General features: G+C 36.5%; 1 protein-coding gene across 1 annotated transcript; it reads right to left on the reverse strand.

Moving 5' to 3' along the window:
* Nucleotides 1-469: 469 nt before the first annotated feature.
* On the reverse strand, nt 470-20,253 carry LOC100374959 (solute carrier family 23 member 1). Its single transcript, XM_085501296.1, has 14 exons — nt 20,196-20,253; nt 11,242-11,316; nt 10,194-10,328; nt 8,226-8,383; nt 7,349-7,437; nt 7,133-7,194; nt 6,770-6,951; nt 6,275-6,395; nt 5,539-5,695; nt 5,171-5,424; nt 4,649-4,778; nt 3,932-4,081; nt 3,398-3,493; nt 470-2,991 (listed from the first exon to the last, which is right to left on the reverse strand). Exons 2-14 carry the CDS (start codon nt 11,296-11,298, stop codon nt 2,648-2,650), a joined length of 1,935 nt encoding a protein of 644 aa, XP_085357422.1. The 5' UTR covers nt 11,299-11,316; nt 20,196-20,253; the 3' UTR covers nt 470-2,647.
* Nucleotides 20,254-20,900: the final 647 nt, after the last annotated feature.

Consider the following 20,900-nt stretch of genomic DNA (forward strand, 5'->3'; position numbering starts at 1 on the left):
AACAGACCTTCTTCCTCATACCCCAATTCTCTACCTAACTCTCTAAGTTCATTGACAATATCCATGCTGAGAAGGTATAATTCAAGTTCCAGTAGTATTAAATAAAACAATTTAATGTCTACCAAGCAGTTCAACCTGGTCTGACAACATCGTGTTCTCTAGACATTTAACAGTCACGAAGCAGTCAATTTAGTCAGGAAATTATTGACAAATTGATAGTAAAAGAAAAATCAGAATAATACTGAATCAGAATCTCAATCTGAATCAGAATCACATTCAGAATCAAAATCACAATGCCACTTCTGACAGTGTAAGGCCTGCATATTGATGTTGCGGGGGGACACCCAGTTTCAGGTACACCACCTGGGTTTACACAGGAGCCAATCAGAATGTGGTATTCCTAGGTAATATAAAAAAAAACATAGAATAAAGGATGTCCGACATTTGTGTTGATAAATATTGACCGCCATTTTAATATTTGGTGTACTTGAGGCATTTATTCCATCAACTCAATGTGTTCAAATAAAACAGAAAAGCATGTTTTTTTTTAAAACGATGTTCTCCTCATACAGGTTGGAGAGTTATTTTAAGAGAATGCATTTATTAACACATTTGACAATATTTAATTGCCTTGAATGTATGTATTGTATATAAAAGAATCTGTCCATGTTGTCGTTGTCATTAGATTGTTGTGGTTGCAAATAAGTGCAAAACTGTTTTGTCCAATCAGCTTCAATTCTGGACATGGTATGCACCAGCTTTATAATGTATCTGTAACTTTGTTCCATTACTATACTATCATGATATTATTATTATTATTATCTGAGGTTATTACGAGAATACCTCAAAGTATGCACGAAGACCTTATTATTATACATTTTTTCCTTTCAATGATATATCATGGGAATGCCGAAATCCAGAAAGTTTAGAACAGAATCAGCGAACTTCTTTGTGTGGAGTCCGGTCAAACCCCTTCTTTGCGTGGAGTTACGGCAATTTTGCGATATTTCACGGATTATCTTACCATATTAGGAAATGTGAATTCCAAATATTGAATGATTACGCGCGTAAGCGTCCTCTAATAATAAAACAAACATGGTTGCCACCAGATTTTGACTGGGCTCCACACAAAGAAGTTCACTGTTCCAAACATTTTGGATTTCGGCATTCCCATGGTGCGCGTTAGTCGGTCGATACTCCAGCTGTACTGTCTTTGTGCATACTTTGAGGTATCCTCGTAATAACCTCATATTCATTTCATGATGTGATTATTAGTGTTCTATTGCAATGAATAACATTATTGTTTGGAAATTCTAATACATATGTTGGGCACTTGTCTTTATTTGAAAAAGATGTTTCTGAACCAGTTTACACAAAAAACATCTTGTGCTTAATTTACGTTATTGTTATTTGCGCTGTAAACCAACTTACTAGACAACAAGTAAGTTTAAAAACGAAATTAAAAATGACTTTCTGGTGAAGCTAATCATCATCATCATCATCATCATCATCGTGAATTTAATGAATAAATGGCAGGGGTCGTCGCGCCGCGCCCTGATCGATATGAGACTCACAGCGACGTATACAACGCGTGTATAAAATGCATTGTTTGTTTGCCTGAAATTCGAACACGCGCTGCGCGACGACCACAGCTCTATAAAATGAGACACCACATAATTTTCAGTAGATTTTGTCACACTAAATTTTCCCTCAATCCCCAAAAATTGATTAGCGTCAATTTGATTAGTGAAGCGTCATCGACATGAATGTTCATTTATTGATGTGAACTTGTTTCTTGGTGCATATTCTTTTAGACATTGTACGTCGTTCTAGTTCGCACAGAAGCCACATGCACAATTTCAAAACGGTAGGCTAATCTTTCAACCCAAAGTGGTTTGTCACGTAAAATTACACAAATATAGTATGCTACAATGTTATAATGTTGCTATGTAAACAAATATATATATATATATATATATATATATATATATATTCAATAACCTGGCCCATTAAGTAACAAAGTACAAAATGGAACTTCAATGATCAAATATGGAAACTAGACTTTTCATGGATTTGTTACAAAAACTAAATAATATATGTTGTATATATCACAAATAACAAAGAAGCATGTATCAAAAATATACGAAATATTCACGTAAAAATAACAAATGATCATCACAAAATGAACAAATCTGAAAGAAAGATACCGAAATATCAAGCTTTTTAACCAAAGTAAAATAGAAAAACAAATCAGGTATAATACAAAATCCTAGATTATTGTAAAAACAAAAACAAAACAAAAAAGAATTGCGACACATCGAAAGTACTCACGGTATTGATAATGAACACTGAAAAATGTAAGTTGTTACTAGTAACGAATTGGAAATCATTAAGTAGGGAGCGCAGTGAGAAGAACAGCATGAGCTTATACACGGCTAAAAAATATACACGTGTTAGAAATGGAAACACTCACGCCGTCTTTTGTTACCATCATCTCACGGTGTGTACATCAGTTGTAAATAATAAAATACTACACTATAAATTCATAGAAAAAAGGGTATTGCTCTATAAGGTGTCTACGCATATGTACAGTACAGTAATGTAAAAAGTATGGTGATGGTGCACAAGTTAAAGAATGTACAAACAATTATTTAAGCCAATGTATCAAATCAGGGTTTCTAGTAACTTCCCTGTCACGGGTTCTGGCAATATTGTTCATTGACGGACATGTGTTACCACGTTCTTCAGTCATATCGTAAGTTTTCTTTCTCTTACAGGAACAGTCACAACGACAAGTTATATCAACAAAAGTTGGGCATACTGGAATATATTTTGTTATGTGTTTCCATTTTTCAATAAAAGCATTCCCGAAAGGAAACTCATAACACTTCATGATTTCTTTTCTAACGGCCATATTTCTTTCTTCGTCTTCACCATCAGTCTCACCAAACAACTTTCTCCACTGTGCAATACCACGTTCTTCTTCTGTGCCTGAGTGAAGACACCAAACACATGTTGGGTTTTGATTTCAATATAGACAAATACAGTTCACCTGTTTGCGCCGATTACTGCAATGACATTTCAGTTAAACCAGCGCTCAACCATTTTATGTATAATAATTCAAATCATATCAGCTAAAATTACGTTAAATTAATCTCATCAGGAGCAACTCATCCTTCATACGGTCATCTCAAATGATAACACGGAATATCAAGCAGTTATCATTGTAATGAACAATTATCCGAATAATTATTTACAACTATAGTGAATGTACCTTGATAATTGATTAAATTTAATTAAAAGCATGTTATGAATATGTAAACACGCCTGCATATAAGCTGTGCCAGCCCCCTTGTTAGATGCCCCGGCCACTAGAATCATACTTGTTTGTACTTACCAGGAATAGTATTGTCAAGTATAAATCCAATTGCGCCTCCAACAAACATTCCAGTGCTCAGTAATACTGTTATAATCTGATCAGCTTCGACAACACCTAACCGTACGGTATAGAAATAACAAATGGTATAATATTGCATTATATAGTTTCTGGAAATGATCTAGTATCTTTAACATTCAAAATCATACAAAAATCATATATATTGCTATCATATCAAGTGTGTCTGAAATCAAACAAAACTCGTAAATATTCAAGTGATAGATTTAACTATTTTTACGTCAAAATGGCATTTTGTCCACATCACACTACAAAACATCGTCAATGATACAAGCATTGTGTGTTTTAGTTACGTTTATGTCTGTGTGAGGGGAAAATACAAATGGGAATGAATACAGTTTGCTATATGGGAATGTGAAAAAAAAAAGATTGCATAAAAACACATTCAAGGGTGTTAACGTAAGTGTTGGGTGCAGTGCAGTTGATTGTGTGATTGTTGATTGTTTATTTGTCAAGCCATGCATACAATTATCGTACCGGTATTAATGAGGTCGCCATTGCCCCCAGTTTTTATCCAATTTGGTATGACTACGCCCATGAAGAATGAAAGTCCTATAATGAATAGATTCCTCGATGAATTCAAATCCGCGAACTGTAGATTCGAAATCCCGACAGCTGTTATCATGCCTTGGAAGAAAACAACATTGTTTTACAATTTGTTCGGTTAAAGTGAATACGTAACGTTATTACTCTACTGTATGGCTGATATCTGCATGTATTGAAAGTATTTATTATGCAAACATTTAAGTAACTATAAGCCAAATATTATCACAATAAGAATATCTTATGATTTAGGTAAGTATATTATGTGAGTGTCCCGATTTTAAGCATAATTGGTCATGGCAAGTCAGCAAAATCGATAAGGAAATATACGATATGACAACAAATGTAAAATGTTTAATTCGGTCATATTATGGTATCGGTATGGGTTCTCAGAGCCTTAAATTCATAATGTTTTTGTTTTTTTCAATTTTTAATAATATTTAAACAGTCTCGGCTTTACATCGATCCACTACAAACAAAAACATAAATTACCTGGTAAAATACAAACAATTATTTTTTGCCCAATTTTTTGGGTCCATTCACAGGTGGCCTGTTCTTTGAGCGATGTTTGCACGGTTATTTCATGGCGAAGTTTATGCTTTATAAAAATGCTGTACTAATTATTGTAATTATTTAAACTACCAAACTTACCAAACATTACGCAAAAAATACCACCTATTATAGGTTCCGGTATTGTGACGAATAATGCACCAAATTTACCAAACGTTCCTAGAAGCATCATTATGCAACCACCGATTATTATGACAATGCGACTTCCAACCTAAAATAGAACATTTGCAAACGATTACGTCATATGTATAAATCTTGTAATAGGATACAAAGAATATTTACACGTTCTTCTATATAGCAACATTCTGAAACTGAAGCTACATGTTAAATTGGTAATATTTGACATATCACACATGTTTCCTTCTCATAGCTGCCAGTCAGAACTTTATGTGCATTAACGATGTCTTCTGATAATTTAATAATAGTGTTTCCATGCTTTAAAGAATACTTTACACGTATTGATGACAATACAATCTTTAACAGTAGGTGGACGTAATAATCTACCACTATTAACGAAATTCGAAAGCCTGTACACATTACGTCAACGAAACATGGTGAAATCACACTAGCAAAATAAAGACTTCTCAGAGACTTTGATAATACCTTAGTTATACCAATGGCTCCAATGTTTTCACTATACGATGTTGTTCCATTACCAGTCCCCCAGAGTCCTGCTAGCATACAGCCAATTCCTTCGATGCCGATGCCACGATTAATTGCATGTGTCGGGGGAGGTGGCGCCCCAGAAAGCCTAGCAGCCGCGTAGTAGTCACCAATTGATTCGATCATAGACGCAAGCACACCGGCAAGCATTCCAAATACACCGGCTGCGCTGACAGTTGGTAATCCCCACTGGCCTGCAATATTGAGTTATGATCGTGAGAAAAGAGTCACTGCCCTCACATAATAATAATAATAATAATAATAATAATAATAATAATAATAATAATAATAATAATATATGAACTCACCTGGATATGGAAAATCAAACCATTTGGAATCATAAAGGACATTCAATCTGATGTCCGTGCGTGCCATGTATCCGTATTTTTCTGAATCGTTGGGTAATACATCAGTAACAGTCAGGATGTAACTCAGTAACCATGCCAACGTGATAGCAAAAATGACCTGGTGAAATAGACGTGCACTGTTAAAGTACATCGACGACATATTTATAATACGTACTTTAAGACCCAAAGATGTTTGTGATTGAAATGTGCAGGTCACTTTACCGTGCCATTTACTGTGGTGTCATTTATTCAGTGTATAATGTATACTCGGTAGCTTTTTAAGTATCAAGAGGGTCAGCCAGAAATAGCAGACAGGGCCACTAGTTTTCACCTCCGACCGGGCGTCATTGTTCCAACTTGAGATCCCCGTAAGCTTAGCACGTACTAGGGGGAACAAACTTTCTTTTTGTTCTATTCTGTGTATAGCTTCCCATGGAAGTGGATCCCGCAATTTCCCCAAATAATGAATGTATGAATGAACGAACGAACAAATTAATAAATAAATAGACAAATGAATAAATAAAAATAAAAAAATAAATAAATAATAAATAAATAAATAAATCATCTTAAAAAAAAAATAAAAAAAAAAAAAATCATCTTCAAATTGTATTCATATTTCGGTCACTCTCAACGAAATAAGCTGAATATCAAGTAAGCAGAAGTGGTAGATTCACAACATTTAGAATATTGCACTTACTGGGAAGAGTTTGAAGAGTGGGTATGTTGTACGTCGACATCCATCTTTGCCGTTCCATCCCAAACAAGGTACGTTTATATTCTTCATATACTGAGAGAAAACAGTGACTAAAACCACAGTACTGTAACACAACGTGAATAATTGCTGGATTTGTTGAGTTGTACAAAATGGCTTAAAACATAACATATATTTATGATAATAGCAAACCTATAGCATGAAAATAAATTTACAGTCGGTTAAAATATGTTTTACGGCAGTCAAGGTGCTGTTTGCATATACATCAAATATGTTTAACTATTAGCAATGGTCTATGACGCTACCTTCAAACCAATAGTCATTAAAAGAACCATGCAATAAAATTCCAAACACAAAACATGTTAAATAACAGAGGTTATGTCGAATATTTGTCGTTTTACCCTTGTTGTTAAAACCCTATGTATGAAAGATTGTCTATTTAGACACTCTTCAGAAACGGTATTTTCACATGATACTTACAAAATAGAGATTCCCCAGTGACTACCTGCCATGTTTCCCGCTGGTTCATACAAAGAAAGGCCAACCAACGCAATTGTGGGTGCAATGGCAAGGGGACCGATAAAACGCAGTAGAATTCCGATAATACCAGTAAAACCAATGACAACTTGGAAACAGGAAGCTACTGTAATGGCGCCTTGTATCTGTATTAACAAATTTATTACGTCAGTCTTAAGTTTCTCTCGATTTTATTAGCTGACAGGAGTAGTCTTGAAATAATATCACAACATGATGACAGTGTTAAGCATCACGGGCTAAATAAATTAGACGCTCTGCGCCCGTAACGCACCTTTAAAATTGAAACCAAAAAAAAAAAAAACATACCTCTCTCATTCTAACTTGCCACAGCTCTTCGCGTTCATAGCTTGTCATGTTGGCAATTATATTTGAAAGAGTAGATGAGAGTTTCGTTGATATTTTAAAAAAGCTTAAAATAAAACATATTCAGTTTGAATTAAATTTATAAATAATAACGTTTCATTCAGTCATGTGTATTTCATGTATACGTAATTGTCTTAGTATGATCATTTATATGCGTACCTGTGTCAGGGCACTTCCACTGTGGTAGAGAAAGTATAGCAAATGTTGGTGCAAGAAAAGAGAATGTACCGCCTTGAACAATGGGTAGTCTGTTAAAAATATTACAATATACATTACTGGTTTTGGTTCATATACAATATGCTCATTTTTTATACTACAAACGTGTATGCAAGAAGTTATTTTAGTATCACAAAATTTAAAGTGCAATCCCAATTCTCTGTACGTGGAAGTCTGTAACTTATTCAGCGTTATTCACTGCGCCCTCTCCGGTTGACTGTAATCAGGGCCCAGAATTCAGTGCGGACCCCGTAACTGATGCTTTATACGGATTATATTGTCGATATAGTTTACTGTGTTTATCTCAAAATACTATATATCGCCACTTTTAAAACGTAGTATACTTTTACAACGTTATTTTCTATCACACAAAGTATGCTAATTAGGGTTTTGAAAGATGATTTCCGTGAATCGTGTGAGATTAAATTGAGCATATTTGTTAGAACAAAACCAAACAAACAAACAAACGTAACATTTTATGCGGCACATTTTCATCTGTATTTCCAAGCCAGCCTTACTAAACGTGAACTACATTGTTATTGATAACATTTTAAATTCTAAGAATAATTTAATAAAATATCATTTGAGTTATTCTGGCCACAAAAAATTAATAACGACGACAGTGACAACGACGACGACGAGAAAGACAGGAATTGTAACCACTTCATTATCATTACGGGCAAAGTAGAAATGACGAAATGAAGATGTTCTATGTCAGTACAATTGTAAATAATTGGCAATATTCTTAAATCGAAATCACAAAAAAGCATGTTTCATAAACGTACTAACTTCACTGTGTAATTTCAGTTGTCATACTTACCTAACACCAAATAACACTTGTAACACCGTCACCATGCCAGACACAAAGAATATGGTGCCGATTATCTCACTGCGTGCCACTGCGGTATTAGACATACATAGTATATCGCTCAACAACAAAGGAATAGCTACTGTTGCACCAAACATAGTTAGATAGTGCTGAAAAAAGTATGTACAGTGTTACACATGTTATACGCTACGTTGAAATGGTAAAATAATAATTATTCATTGGATGTTCATTTTAAAATAGAAGCTTACTCATAAATAAATATATAAATATAGAATTAATCTATTATGAACAAAATTGTGTATTGACTTAAACAAGGCAAACGCTAATATGAATAGCTTCGCCCAACGGGTGGAGACACATTCAATTATGATACTGTACATATATTTAAACTGTCATAGAAATTTTATTCTCACATCTGAGAATAAACAAGCAGCCTATCGGCTGAGATAGCTCCGCTGTTAGAAATGCACATTTCAATTAAAGAACTGAAGACATCATCAGAAAATGAACAATATGTATAGTATCAAAGCAATCGGACTTACAGTTTTTAACAAGAAGTCGAAAATATCACTTTCTACCAAAAATGACTAAAATATTCACCAAAATTAGAGAATTGAAGATATCATCACGAAATGAACAAATCTGAGAAAGGTCTACATGTAGTATCTATATATGTAATATCAAAGCAATTGAACTTTTGGTTTTTAACAAGAAGTCGAAAATATCACTTTTTACCAAATATGACAAAAATATTCACCAAAATTATAGAATCCAAGATATCATCACGAAATGAACAAATCTGAGAAAGGTCTACATGTATTATCTAAATATGTAATATCAAAGCAATTAAACAATTGATTTTAACAAGAAGTCGAAAATATCACTTTTTACCAAAAATTACAAAAATATTCACGAAAATTAGAGAATTGAAGACATCATAACAAAATGAACAAATCTGAGAGAGGTCCACATGTAGTACCTATATATGTAATATCAAAGCAATCAGACTTGTGGTTTTTAACACGAAGTCGAAAATATTACTTTTTACCAAAAATTACAAAAATATTCACCAAAATTAGAGAATTGAAGATATCATCACAAAATGAACAAATCTGAGAGAGGTCCACATGTAGTACCTATATATGTAATATCAAAGCAATTGCACTTGCGGTTTTTAACAAGTCGTCGAAAATATCACTTTTTACCAAAAATGACAAAAATATTCACCAAAATTAGAGAATTAAAGATATCATTACAAAATGAACAATTCTGAGAGAGGTCCACATGTAGTACCTATATATGTAATATCAAAGCAATTGCACTTGCGGTTTTTAACAAGAAGTCGAAAATATCACTTTTTACCAAAAATGACAAAAATATTCACCAAAATTAGAGAATTAAAGATATCATTACAAAATGAACAATTCTGAGAGAGGTCCACATGTAGTACCTATATATGTAATATCAAAGCAATTGCACTTGCGGTTTTCAACAAGAAGTCGAAAATATCACTTTTTACCAAAAATGACAAAAATATTCACCAAAATTAGAGAATTAAAGAATTAGAGAATTGAAGATATCAACATGAAATGAACAAACCTAAGAGAGGTCTACCCAAGGTACATATACACCAAGTATCAAAGCATTCAGGCTTGTAGTTTTCAAGAAGAAGTCGAAAAAGTAAAACATTGACACGGAGGACGGACGACGACGACGGACAATCACTCATATGATAAGCTCCGCTCGACAAAGTCGACAGCGGAGCTAAAAAATCGAATTGAATTCGTAATAAATATCAAAATATTGGGCTTGTCGTTTCTGGAAATAAAATACAATTGTCGACGAACTTACTCACATACGAATTGTGATATTCATAATTTGGGAATACATATACGAGAATTATGTCAATAGGACAAAGGGTAAAGTTTAAAGTTGTAAAACTGTATACTAGTAACTCACTTGGAAGCCAAGCAATATCCCCAGATACCATGGCGGATAATCTGTGACGCCATAAGTGACGTCACCCTTCAGAGTTGTCAAAATATTCTTTGCTTCCTCTTTGGGGGTGAGCTGACGAACTCCATCTTCGTTATGCTTCAAAAGTAATCAACATATATTACTTGACCAATCAGACTTGAGTAGATTATTTTGTCGAGAGGAAACGACTGAGTGGGTGAATGATGTCTAAACATTAACATGGCTAGAATAATAACATCAATTTCAAAACAATTCATCATATTAAGTGTTTGTGTGTTAATCAATTGGAAAGTGAGGTTATATGTTCATGGATCAGTCTATCATTCTATTCCACATTTGCAATATTATTTGCAGCCTTATTAACAAACTAGCCAGATCACGGTAATGACAGAAAACTCGCCAAAACGCAGGTAAAACGATATAGTGTTTTGCTTTGCTTTGCGGGAAAACATTGATATCACGTATTTTAGTGGTGCTTGGTTATGTTTAAATATGGTTACCAGTATGGAAATATATCTAGTACAAGCAAAGCAAGGTGCAGTGTGGAATTCGATTTATGTGAACTGACATACTTATTTACGTTCCGCGCGAGTGCGCAATGACTGGACGGCAAAATCCAGTTGTTGGCACTTTAAAGACAAAACAGCGAAGTTTTGTTGTTATTAAATATACACGTATGTGTCTCTACAAATAAAACAACGTATGAACAACGATGTCACAGCAGACTCGTGCTGATCAGTGAGCGATATTTGTTATTACACCTGCGCATACTGGTTGACAGTGTCGCAACAGTGTGAAACTGCGAGCAGTTACTAAAGAATGCTCACTTTTTTGATGAATTCGATGCCTGAGCTAGGATTGTAATGATTCACGTCGACGTTTGAAGTGAAAAAAACATATGTTGATATTGGATTACACATCAATATTAACATGTTGATATATGAGGTGTGGGTCATTCAAATAATGTATCCAAACTATGTCGCCTGAAGTAGTCAGTTTGTGTGCAATATACTACCAGTGAATCACTCACCTGACTACTCACGTGTAACTGGACTTCATCACTTTTGGCTTCGAATTCTATAGCCATGATGCTCGTCAACAGGTGCTAGACAGCAAGAATAACACTTTAGTTAGACGGTTTGGCACATAGGTTTCTAACTGAATTGTCATATATTGTAATTTGCAATTTCACACAGACCAGAATTCGACTATCGCCCAATCACACTCATGCTCAATGCACACAAACATAGTATTTGTTTGGAACAACAGAATAAACTTAGGAGGAAAAAAATCAAGGATTTATATTATTCATTTTAGAAGAAAACTGAGAAAAAAATATACATATGAAATAAACATGGGTAATACTTTAGGAGCTGCAAATATTCTGGGGGATATGATTTGTAGCGCTTCAGATGTTATGAAATATTCCATTGAAAGCAAAACAACTAATGTGAAATGTTAGTATGACAGTGCTTGCAGTGTTTGTAGGGCAGGGTAAAGGACAGGGTAAAGGGCATACCGACAATTTAAATAAATATTTATCTAGGAAAACAGTACACACACTTATTTGTCATTCTCTTTTGTATGATAATGGAAATTTAGTGGATAGTGGTCTGACATTAAACGCACCTTTAGATATTAGATTTTTGGAAAAGATTGTGATTAAGCGAAATTGCCATGCAGATTTCCGATTGTATTCCGAAATACGATAAGTCTGACTTCACCCTTCAAGCATTTTTATTTATTAGCCACGAGTAACTATACACCATTCATCCTTATATGGGTCAAAGTATCTACATCTACCATTCATCTTTTCTATGGCAGTGTTCACAGTACAAGCTGTGTTTTTATGGCTGTGTTTGGTCTGTATATTTTGTGCTGAATTTCTAATAATGCGACTAGTCCTTTGGTTTTCACCTTTCTATTTCTTCTCACTTGGTGGTAATTTACGTATATTATTGTCCTTGATCATAACCATAACGTTAATGTGTCATACCTATTATTTATCTCCGGTGAGGTATTCCTTTTTTTTCACTGCAGTTATATGGTTGACTGATTTTACTGGTTGGCATGGTGTTTCATATTATGTCACTTAGGCCAGACTTTGTTTATTCCTTGTTTCTCGAGTTTTTATAAGGCAATTTTTTTGAGGAGAGCGGGGAAAAAATAAAATTAATTCTTTTTTTCCTTAGATTTGTGTGATTCTCAAAGAATTGTGAGAACATTGATCGGAGAGAAGAAATGAAATAACATTTTATTCCATGTATAACCTTGTTTCTCATCTGTGCGAGACTTCGATACTTTGATCATGATATTCCCACGAAAATGCAACTTGGATTTGTTATGCTGCGGGCCGTAAAAAAAATAAAGATAAAAATAAGCATTTTTTTGCGCTTACAAGTCGGCGGGCGCGAAAAATAACGCTGAAATAAAATTTTATTTTTATTTCATTTTCGGCTCCTGTTCATTCGGCGGGCTCGCGAAACAAAGGATAATAAAAGTCTGGCCTTACTGTGTTGATGTTTGACAACAACGTTTCACATTTGATGAAAAGTGAGCCAAGTCTTTCTGACAGTTAATCTATTATCACTATCACTACCCTGTTTCATCAGTTCCACAATGACACAATAATATACCTGCCATGGCATTATTCCTTCTCTTATTATCTTCTTCTTTGAATTATCGTTCGTATATTCAAAAATATTAAACTTCAAACTACTCTGCCAAGTTTCATTGAAATGTGATTGGAACTTATCATTAGAACGAAAATTATGAATTATTACGCTAATTAGGTAAATAAAAAGCATAGATTTAAACCAAAACTGAATAGGTCTGTCCATTGCCCTAGAGCATCCATGTACCAAGTTTCATTGAAATGTGATGAATAGTACTTGAGATATCAGTGACAATTTAAAAATTGACTAATCATTATGCATATTAGGAGACTAATATGCACATATTTACATCCAAAACTAATTAGGTCTGTGTATAGTTCTAGGGCACCATGTACCATGTTTCTTTGTAATGTAGTATCAATGGAACAGACGGACACACACACACATACATACTAACTAACGGTTTCGCACACAGGAGTCAAAAAATTAATTTAGGATGATGATCAATTTTGATCAATTGTATGCGCTAGTAAGCATGCCTGACAATTCTGTTTTCTGATAATTAAATCTAACGTAACAATTATTTAACACATATTGTGACATAGACTGGCCCAGCCGTGGTAATTATATATATTTATATTTCTTAAATCGTTGTGCGATGCGAAATTGCCACGTGGTAACTTCGCGTCAACGCGGAGGATTCTCAAACTCGTATAACAATAAAATTGCCCTGGTTTCTCCCTACACCATAATTCCCCTTTAGCGTTAAATGTTAGTACAATATATTTGTGGTCTTTACTTCTTTGTTTATCTTTCCATAATGTGAGAGGAGCCATCTTTCCTCCTGGGTTGATCTCCCTCCCCTCTGGTGTCAAAGTTCGTCCTAAACAATACCCTACTTTTATTTTATTTTTCTTCCGCAATCCAATTCGACAATCTGAATATCGCAGTGTTTAAATTGCATATTAGTTATTACAGTGTCGTTTGTCTTGCTGTTCTGCGTTTACTCAATATACACCCTTATCAGCCACACTGGCAAAGTCAGGACTTCTTTTTTTCTATAAAAAAAATTGATTATCAATTTAGCCTTTTAGCGTGATCGCGAAAACTACCGTGACCGGTCACGTTAATTTCGCGATCACGCTGAAAGGACTTAGAACAATTAAATATTTCTTTTTGTAAAACAAAAAAAAAAGAAGTCCCGACTTTACCAGTCTACCGATTCAGGTTGAATCACTGCCTTCGAAGGTGGAATATAATAGTGCATTCGGTATTAAGCTTATTCTACTTACCGCCATGGAAATATGCAATAAATTAATATGCGTAAAATAGTGAAAACATGTTTATATAGTAGACCTGCCAAAACAGTTTATACTAGCAGACCTCACTTTAACGTGATTATAGCAATGACTGCCTTGAATTCCATAGGACACACGCATGCACAATGACTGCCTTGAAGTCCATATGAAGCACGCACGCACGCACAAACACAACTCCAAACCCAAAAGTTCTCCGCCTTGTACTGCCGTCAAAAACTGATAATACTATTCTAATTGTGTATTATGTGACATATATTGAATGCTAATATGCATCCCGCCAAATGACGTGGACTATTGTGTACTAAAGTCTGACAAAACAGCGAGAAACAACTACTGTAAAATATTTTATTTTCGCTTGGAATTAATTTTCGCTATTTTCAGCGGAGGGAATGATTCAGTGAATATATATTTTATCCTATATATCCTACATTCAACTTGTCAAAAATCAGTGAAAATAAATTCCATACAAAACACTCAAAAAGTGTCTTCAGCGAAAATTAATTGCAGCTAAAATAAAGTATTTGACAGTGTTACACCAGATAACACTAGGTATAACCCCGGGCTTTGTGCTAATATATACACTTAACAAATATACACATTTAGAATTGGCGGTAAAATGGACCACGTACTGTTCATTCTTGTGTACCATTAACATGTATACACACACTGGAAGGTCACGATGTTGAAATAGCTAATAAGGTCGGCGACAAAGAAGAATGCATAACATTAAATAAGTATACTACATTATGTACGCAGCCCGACATACAGTGAGTTAAGAAGGCGATGTCCAGCCAGTAAAACTGACCATGGACCGACACAGTGGATTGTAAATTATTATTAATGGGGAAAAAAACGAAATTCTCAGAAACCTGCAAATATACTTTCGATACATTTGTCAGGACTGGCGCTATGCCGCGCAACATGTGCCAATTAATTCCTCGTGGTAGCGCGGCATGATTGAGGAAAGGCCGTCCTGGTGTATTATTACAAAAGCTCGTAAAATAACGGTCAGTTGTAGACCAACATTTTATGTCCAAATACCCGCCTGTCTCTTTCTATCACCGTTCTGTAGACTCCACGCTAAAAAAAATAGTGCAACATAGTGCAAGTAAATGTAACTACATGTGACCTAGAAAAATTTGAACCAATGTATGTTTGGCATTTTCGACGTCAGTAGGTCATGTTGGTCGTCGCTACGTGACGATAAGACGATAAAAAACTGACAGACTAGGAGGAAAAATCACTTACACACCTTGCGTTTAGGTCCTTTCCTTGTTACAGATCTAGGATAGTGTTGGCCTGATTGATGGAGGTCCTATCAACAGCAGTAACATGGACGTCTTAACGTGGCTACACTGATTATTTGCATACCTAAAGAACCTGAAAGTCAATGATCTGAGGGCGTGATACAAATAGCCGAGAATCCAGTCACTGAGATTGGATCACTCAACTATATAGGTCTCACTTATTGACGCGATATGAATGATTTGGGTGACAATGGGTGTCGGTCTTTTCTTAACGCATAAACCCTATAAGCAAACCATGCATACGATAAAATAAAATTAGGAGTGGGTTACAAGAGGTCGCTCATAAAAATACATTCAATTACTGCTGTGTCGGGCACCAATATTTCGTGGAAATCAGGGTCCGGGAAACAAGTTCACCAAAAACTTCTTTTAAAAAAAAAGAGAAAACTTCAATACAATCTGCTCATTGATATATCCTTTGTTGACAATGCATGTTCTGAACAGTTTAATTACTGTTTTACTTACGTTTATTAACGTTTTCTTAGTACTAGAGGTCATTCATTCACTTGCATACACCCCCCCATTGTTTATTGTCACTGAGTTACACGCCCCTATGAGTTATAAACGGTAAAACCAATTCATGAACGCGATTTACAACTGCTTGTTTTTTTGCCGAGGAAACCGAAGAAGGACTGCTTCTTTTTATATGACGAACGCAAACAATCACTCCAGTGGAACTAGCACATCGACTGAACCCACACCGTGTAGAAAGAAATACATATGATGTTATATTTCATTTCGAGCGTCATTTGTGTAACATTTGACTATTTCCGATCTGAGCCTGAGGGCCGCGCCAAAAAGTACGGTGTCTATACAACTTTTAAAAAGATTTGCGCATCCGTGTAGATATTTTGATTTTGAAAACCAGAAATTCGTATGTTTTTTAATATGGTAAGCACAATGCAAAAATAAATATTCCCGCTTTTTTGCCGTATGCTCGGACGGACATCCGGGTATTATCACCGCTTGGCATTTTCACCACCATCACGATGAAAACAAAGGTCGGTAACTCTAAAAAAAATGTACTTTGGGATGGTTGTTGAGACTCTCCCGAACAGTGTAACAAGATTACCTGTAAATGTGCAACATATTAAATGAATCAAGTGTAAATAAATTACTTTTTATTTGAAATAAAAAGCTATGAACAACACTCTCTCTCCGCTATCTAGTTTCATTTTTTTTAAATTCAAGTTTATCTTTTTCAAACTAATTTCATATTTCTATCTTAAATTCTTTCTTTTTAGTTTAATTTTTCTGCATTACTATGTTCCTTTAGATATGTTAAAATACTAGTGTTTGTTAGTTCTTCGTTTCTTTAATGCGGTAGTGGAGTAGCCCCTCCTCACCAGTAGCCTCGTCATATGGTTTCCAAGAATAGAGCACAATAAATGACAACATTACACACTAATATCAAATTTCTACAAGTAACACCAGAAATTAAATTTAAATAATTGAGCAGTTTCAATACATGCTGTGTAATTTGATTTGTTTTACTAAGTTGTCTATGATGAAATGTAATTTAAACTATTAAAACAAATTACGTGTCTGTAAAAGAAGTGACAATCTTGCCCCTTTTTCAGAGCATCTTTGTAGTTGTATTCCAATACCAGCGCTCTACGTTCCCAACATCTCCTATCATACGCCTTCTATCAATTTCGCCGTTGACGCGTGTTTGCATAAAGCGCTCAGTAAAATTATTACACGTCGCTGCACTTTAGTTGTATTCTCGGGGCGGAGCTACGTCGCAAGACGTTCCCCGTTGCTAAGACGCGCACCACTGTACCACTTATTCGTTGTGTCGTCACCGGAATCGCTGTCCCAGCACAAACGGTGTAGAAGACGCCGAACTGCAGCGTCAATGCCACTTATTTCTATGGGCTGTGCACGTGCACGCTGCTGAAGAACGCGGAACGAAGAGCCGGTGAACATTCGAGAAAACAACAGGAACTCAACTTTTAAGTAATCCTGAACAATCAAATTTATATGTGTTACACACGCAGGGGTAATCTTGTTACACTGTTCAGGGGAGTTTCAACAACCATCCCAAAGTACCGTTTTCTGAGAGTTTTCGGCCTTTGGTTTTCACCGTGATGGTTGCCAGGCAGTGAAATGCCCGGATGCCCCCCCCCCCCGAGAATACGTCACTTTACCTCAACATGGTCACATCACCGGACGCCTTAAAAAGACAAACTTTTTTCGTTGCCATGTTTACACTCGATCAACCAACGGACGGTCGAAATAGCTCAGTTGATAATGTTCCGAACGATGAGATAGTTACCATAGTTGTTTTTCCTACAATCTTTCCTGGTTTGGCGATTTTCTCAAAAAGAGATCATTTTCAGCAAACGTTGGCGTGGGTCCGTGACGCGACGCGGTACGCAAGGACCACAGCTGGCGCACACATGATAATAAAATAAATACGATATTTACTATATGTGGGCCGCCATCTTGAATGAAGCATAAAACTAAATAAGAGACTTAGTTGTATGCGTCATTCAAGATGGCGGCCCCCATATCTTAAATATCGTATTTATTTTATTATCACGCGTGCGCCAGCTGACTGTGGCAAGGACGGTCCCACTCCCCGGGGGGCTACTTCCATAGAAGTGCAATACGGCTATGTGCCGCCCGACTGGGGTGTCATTTCACGTTATTTTGTTTAGAAGTGGGTAGCCACTTATCAATGGTTTGTTTAGAAGTGTGTAACATTGATTTACTTGTTCACAGATTCTTATATTCAAAGCCAAATACTGGAAAGGCTGAATAAAATGCATTGCCCGGATGCGCTCACTGGTTGCGATAGTTGTGAGCTGGGTGTTTTTTTTCTCGCTGAAAACACTTGTGTTTAGAAGTGGGTATATAAATAGAAAAAAAAATGGTTTAGAAGTGAGTATGGTTTTCGAGAGGTGGGCTTCACACCCTTATCCACTTAATGTGGAAGTAGCCCCCCCCCCCCGGGTCCCACTCCTACCATCAATATAGCATAAAACATCATTCAGGTAAAATGTGCATTGAACTTTTAAAACAGCCGAATTTCACGCAGACTGTGGTTACATCCGACGAGCGAACTGAGCAGTCAAACGGTCCGCGGCGGGAAAAATACATGCCCTCCGCAACTCAGTTTTACGTGTCGCGGAAGGCATGTAAAAATACGTGCCAGGTAAATAATAGTAGTAGTCTGTTATTACACGTCGCTGCACTTTAGTTGTATTCTCGGGGCGGAGCTACGTTGCAAGACGTTCCCCGTTGCTAAGACGCGCACCACTGTACCACTTATTCGTTGTGTCGTCACCGGAATCGCTGTCCCAGCACAAACGGTGTAGAAGACGCCGAACTGCAGCGTCAATGCCACTTATTTCTATGGGCTGTGCACGTGCACGCTGCTGAAGAACGCGGAACGAAGAGCCGGTGAACATTCGAGAAAACAACAGGAACTCAACTTTTAAGTAATCCTGAACAATCAAATTTATATGTGTTACACACGCAGGGGTAATCTTGTTACACTGTTCAGGGGAGTTTCAACAACCATCCCAAAGTACCGTTTTCTGAGAGTTTTCGGCCTTTGGTTTTCACCGTGATGGTTGCCAGGCAGTGAAATGCCCGGATGCCCCCCCCCCCCGAGAATACGTCACTTTACCTCAACATGGTCACATCACCGGACGCCTTAAAAAGACAAACTTTTTTCGTTGCCATGTTTACACTCGATCAACCAACGGACGGTCGAAATAGCTCAGTTGATAATGTTTCGAACGATGAGATAGTTACCATAGTTGTTTTTCCTACAATCTTTCCTGGTTTGGCGATTTTCTCAAAAAGAGATCATTTTCAGCAAACGTTGGCGTGGGTCCGTGACGCGACGCGGTACGCAAGGACCACAGCTGGCGCACACATGATAATAAAATAAATACGATATTTACTATATGTGGGCCGCCATCTTGAATGAAGCATAAAACTAAATAAGAGACTTAGTTTTATGCGTCATTCAAGATGGCGGCCCCCATATCTTAAATATCGTATTTATTTTATTATCACGCGTGCGCCAGCTGACTGTGGCAAGGACGGTCCCACTCCCCGGGGGGCTACTTCCATAGAAGTGCAATACGGCTATGTGCCGCCCGACTGGGGTGTCATTTCACGTTATTTTGTTTAGAAGTGGGTAGCCACTTATCAATGGTTTGGTTTAGAAGTGTGTAACATTGATTTACTTGTTCACAGATTCTTATATTCAAAGCCAAATACTGGAAAGGCTGAATAAAATGCATTGCCCGGATGCGCTCACTGGTTGCGATAGTTGTGAGCTGGGTGTTTTTTTTTTTCGCTGAAAACACTTGTGTTTAGAAGTGGGTATATAAATAGAAAAAAAAAATGGTTTAGAAGTGAGTATGGTTTTCGAGAGGTGGGCTTCACACCCTTATCCACTTAATGTGGAAGTAGCCCCCCCCCCCCCGGGTCCCACTCCTACCATCAATATAGCATAAAACATCATTCAGGTAAAATGTGCATTGAACTTTTAAAACAGCCGAATTTCACGCAGACTGTGGTTACATCCGACGAGCGAACTGAGCAGTCAAACGGTCCGCGGCGGGAAAAATACATGCCCTCCGCAACTCAGTTTTACGTGTCCCGGAAGGCATGTAAAAATACGTGCCAGGTAAATAATAGTAGTAGTCTGTAAACATACTTGGGATATTCTCTGTATTAAATTCGAGAATAATAACATATTAAACGAGTGAAAATACTGACCAGTTTCGTGGAAAGTGCAGCAAGCTTCCTACCCGTAGCATTCGTCCACAGTCGCGCTGTTCAACTACGCTCATATTGATGACGTCATTCTCTCCATTCTCTCAACGGAAAACTAATCCCTTCTATTGTGTGTATTCATGTACTGGAAATTCACACTTACTGTGCAGAGCTTGTTGTAAGTAATAAATCATTGTTTTTTGTATGATTATTAATTCATATTTTTATTGCAACTAGAACTTAAAGCGGGGGAGTCGTCGCCTGTGCATGCGTCAGATGGCCATAGCGTGTCACTGTTTACAAACAAGCGTCTATCCATGAGCCTTTGCGTTTTTAGCATGTGTTGATATCGTCGCTTGGAACTCAATACCCGCCGCAAGTCGTGACTTGTGCATGCGTCAGATGGCCATAGCGTCTACCCATGAACCTTTCCACTCAGAATTTAGAATTGTTTAACGCCAGGGATAACTTAATTTGTGGTCCATGTACCCACAGTCGGCTGGCGCACACGTGATAATAAAATAAATACGATATTTACTATATGGGGGCCGCCATCTTGAATGACGCATAAAACTAAATAAGAGACAAGTTGTGAAACGAGTTTTTCAGATTCCTACAAATCAGGACAAAAATACCAATCTTTCACAAAAATACGGTCCGTTGGGGTCATATTAAGCCAACCGATAACAAAATTCGGCCTAATTCGTG

This window comes from Saccoglossus kowalevskii, chromosome 7 (genome assembly GCF_978046115.1).
Source record: "Saccoglossus kowalevskii chromosome 7, keSacKowa6.1, whole genome shotgun sequence".
Taxonomy (NCBI): domain Eukaryota; kingdom Metazoa; phylum Hemichordata; class Enteropneusta; family Harrimaniidae; genus Saccoglossus; species Saccoglossus kowalevskii.

What these genes read in the sequence shown, in the direction of transcription:
- LOC100374959 (XM_085501296.1), bottom strand. Translation starts at nt 11,298, where the DNA reads ATGGCTATAGAATTCGAAGCCAAAAGTGATGAAGTCCAGTTACACGTG. An exon ending in GAGCCATTGGTATAACTAAG is followed by an intron (nt 4,779 to 5,170) that starts GTATTATCAAAG and finishes GTTCTATTTTAG; the next exon opens with GTTGGAAGTCGCATTGTCAT. An exon ending in ACTTGACAATACTATTCCTG is followed by an intron (nt 2,992 to 3,397) that starts GTAAGTACAAAC and finishes GTCTTCACTCAG; the next exon opens with GCACAGAAGAAGAACGTGGT.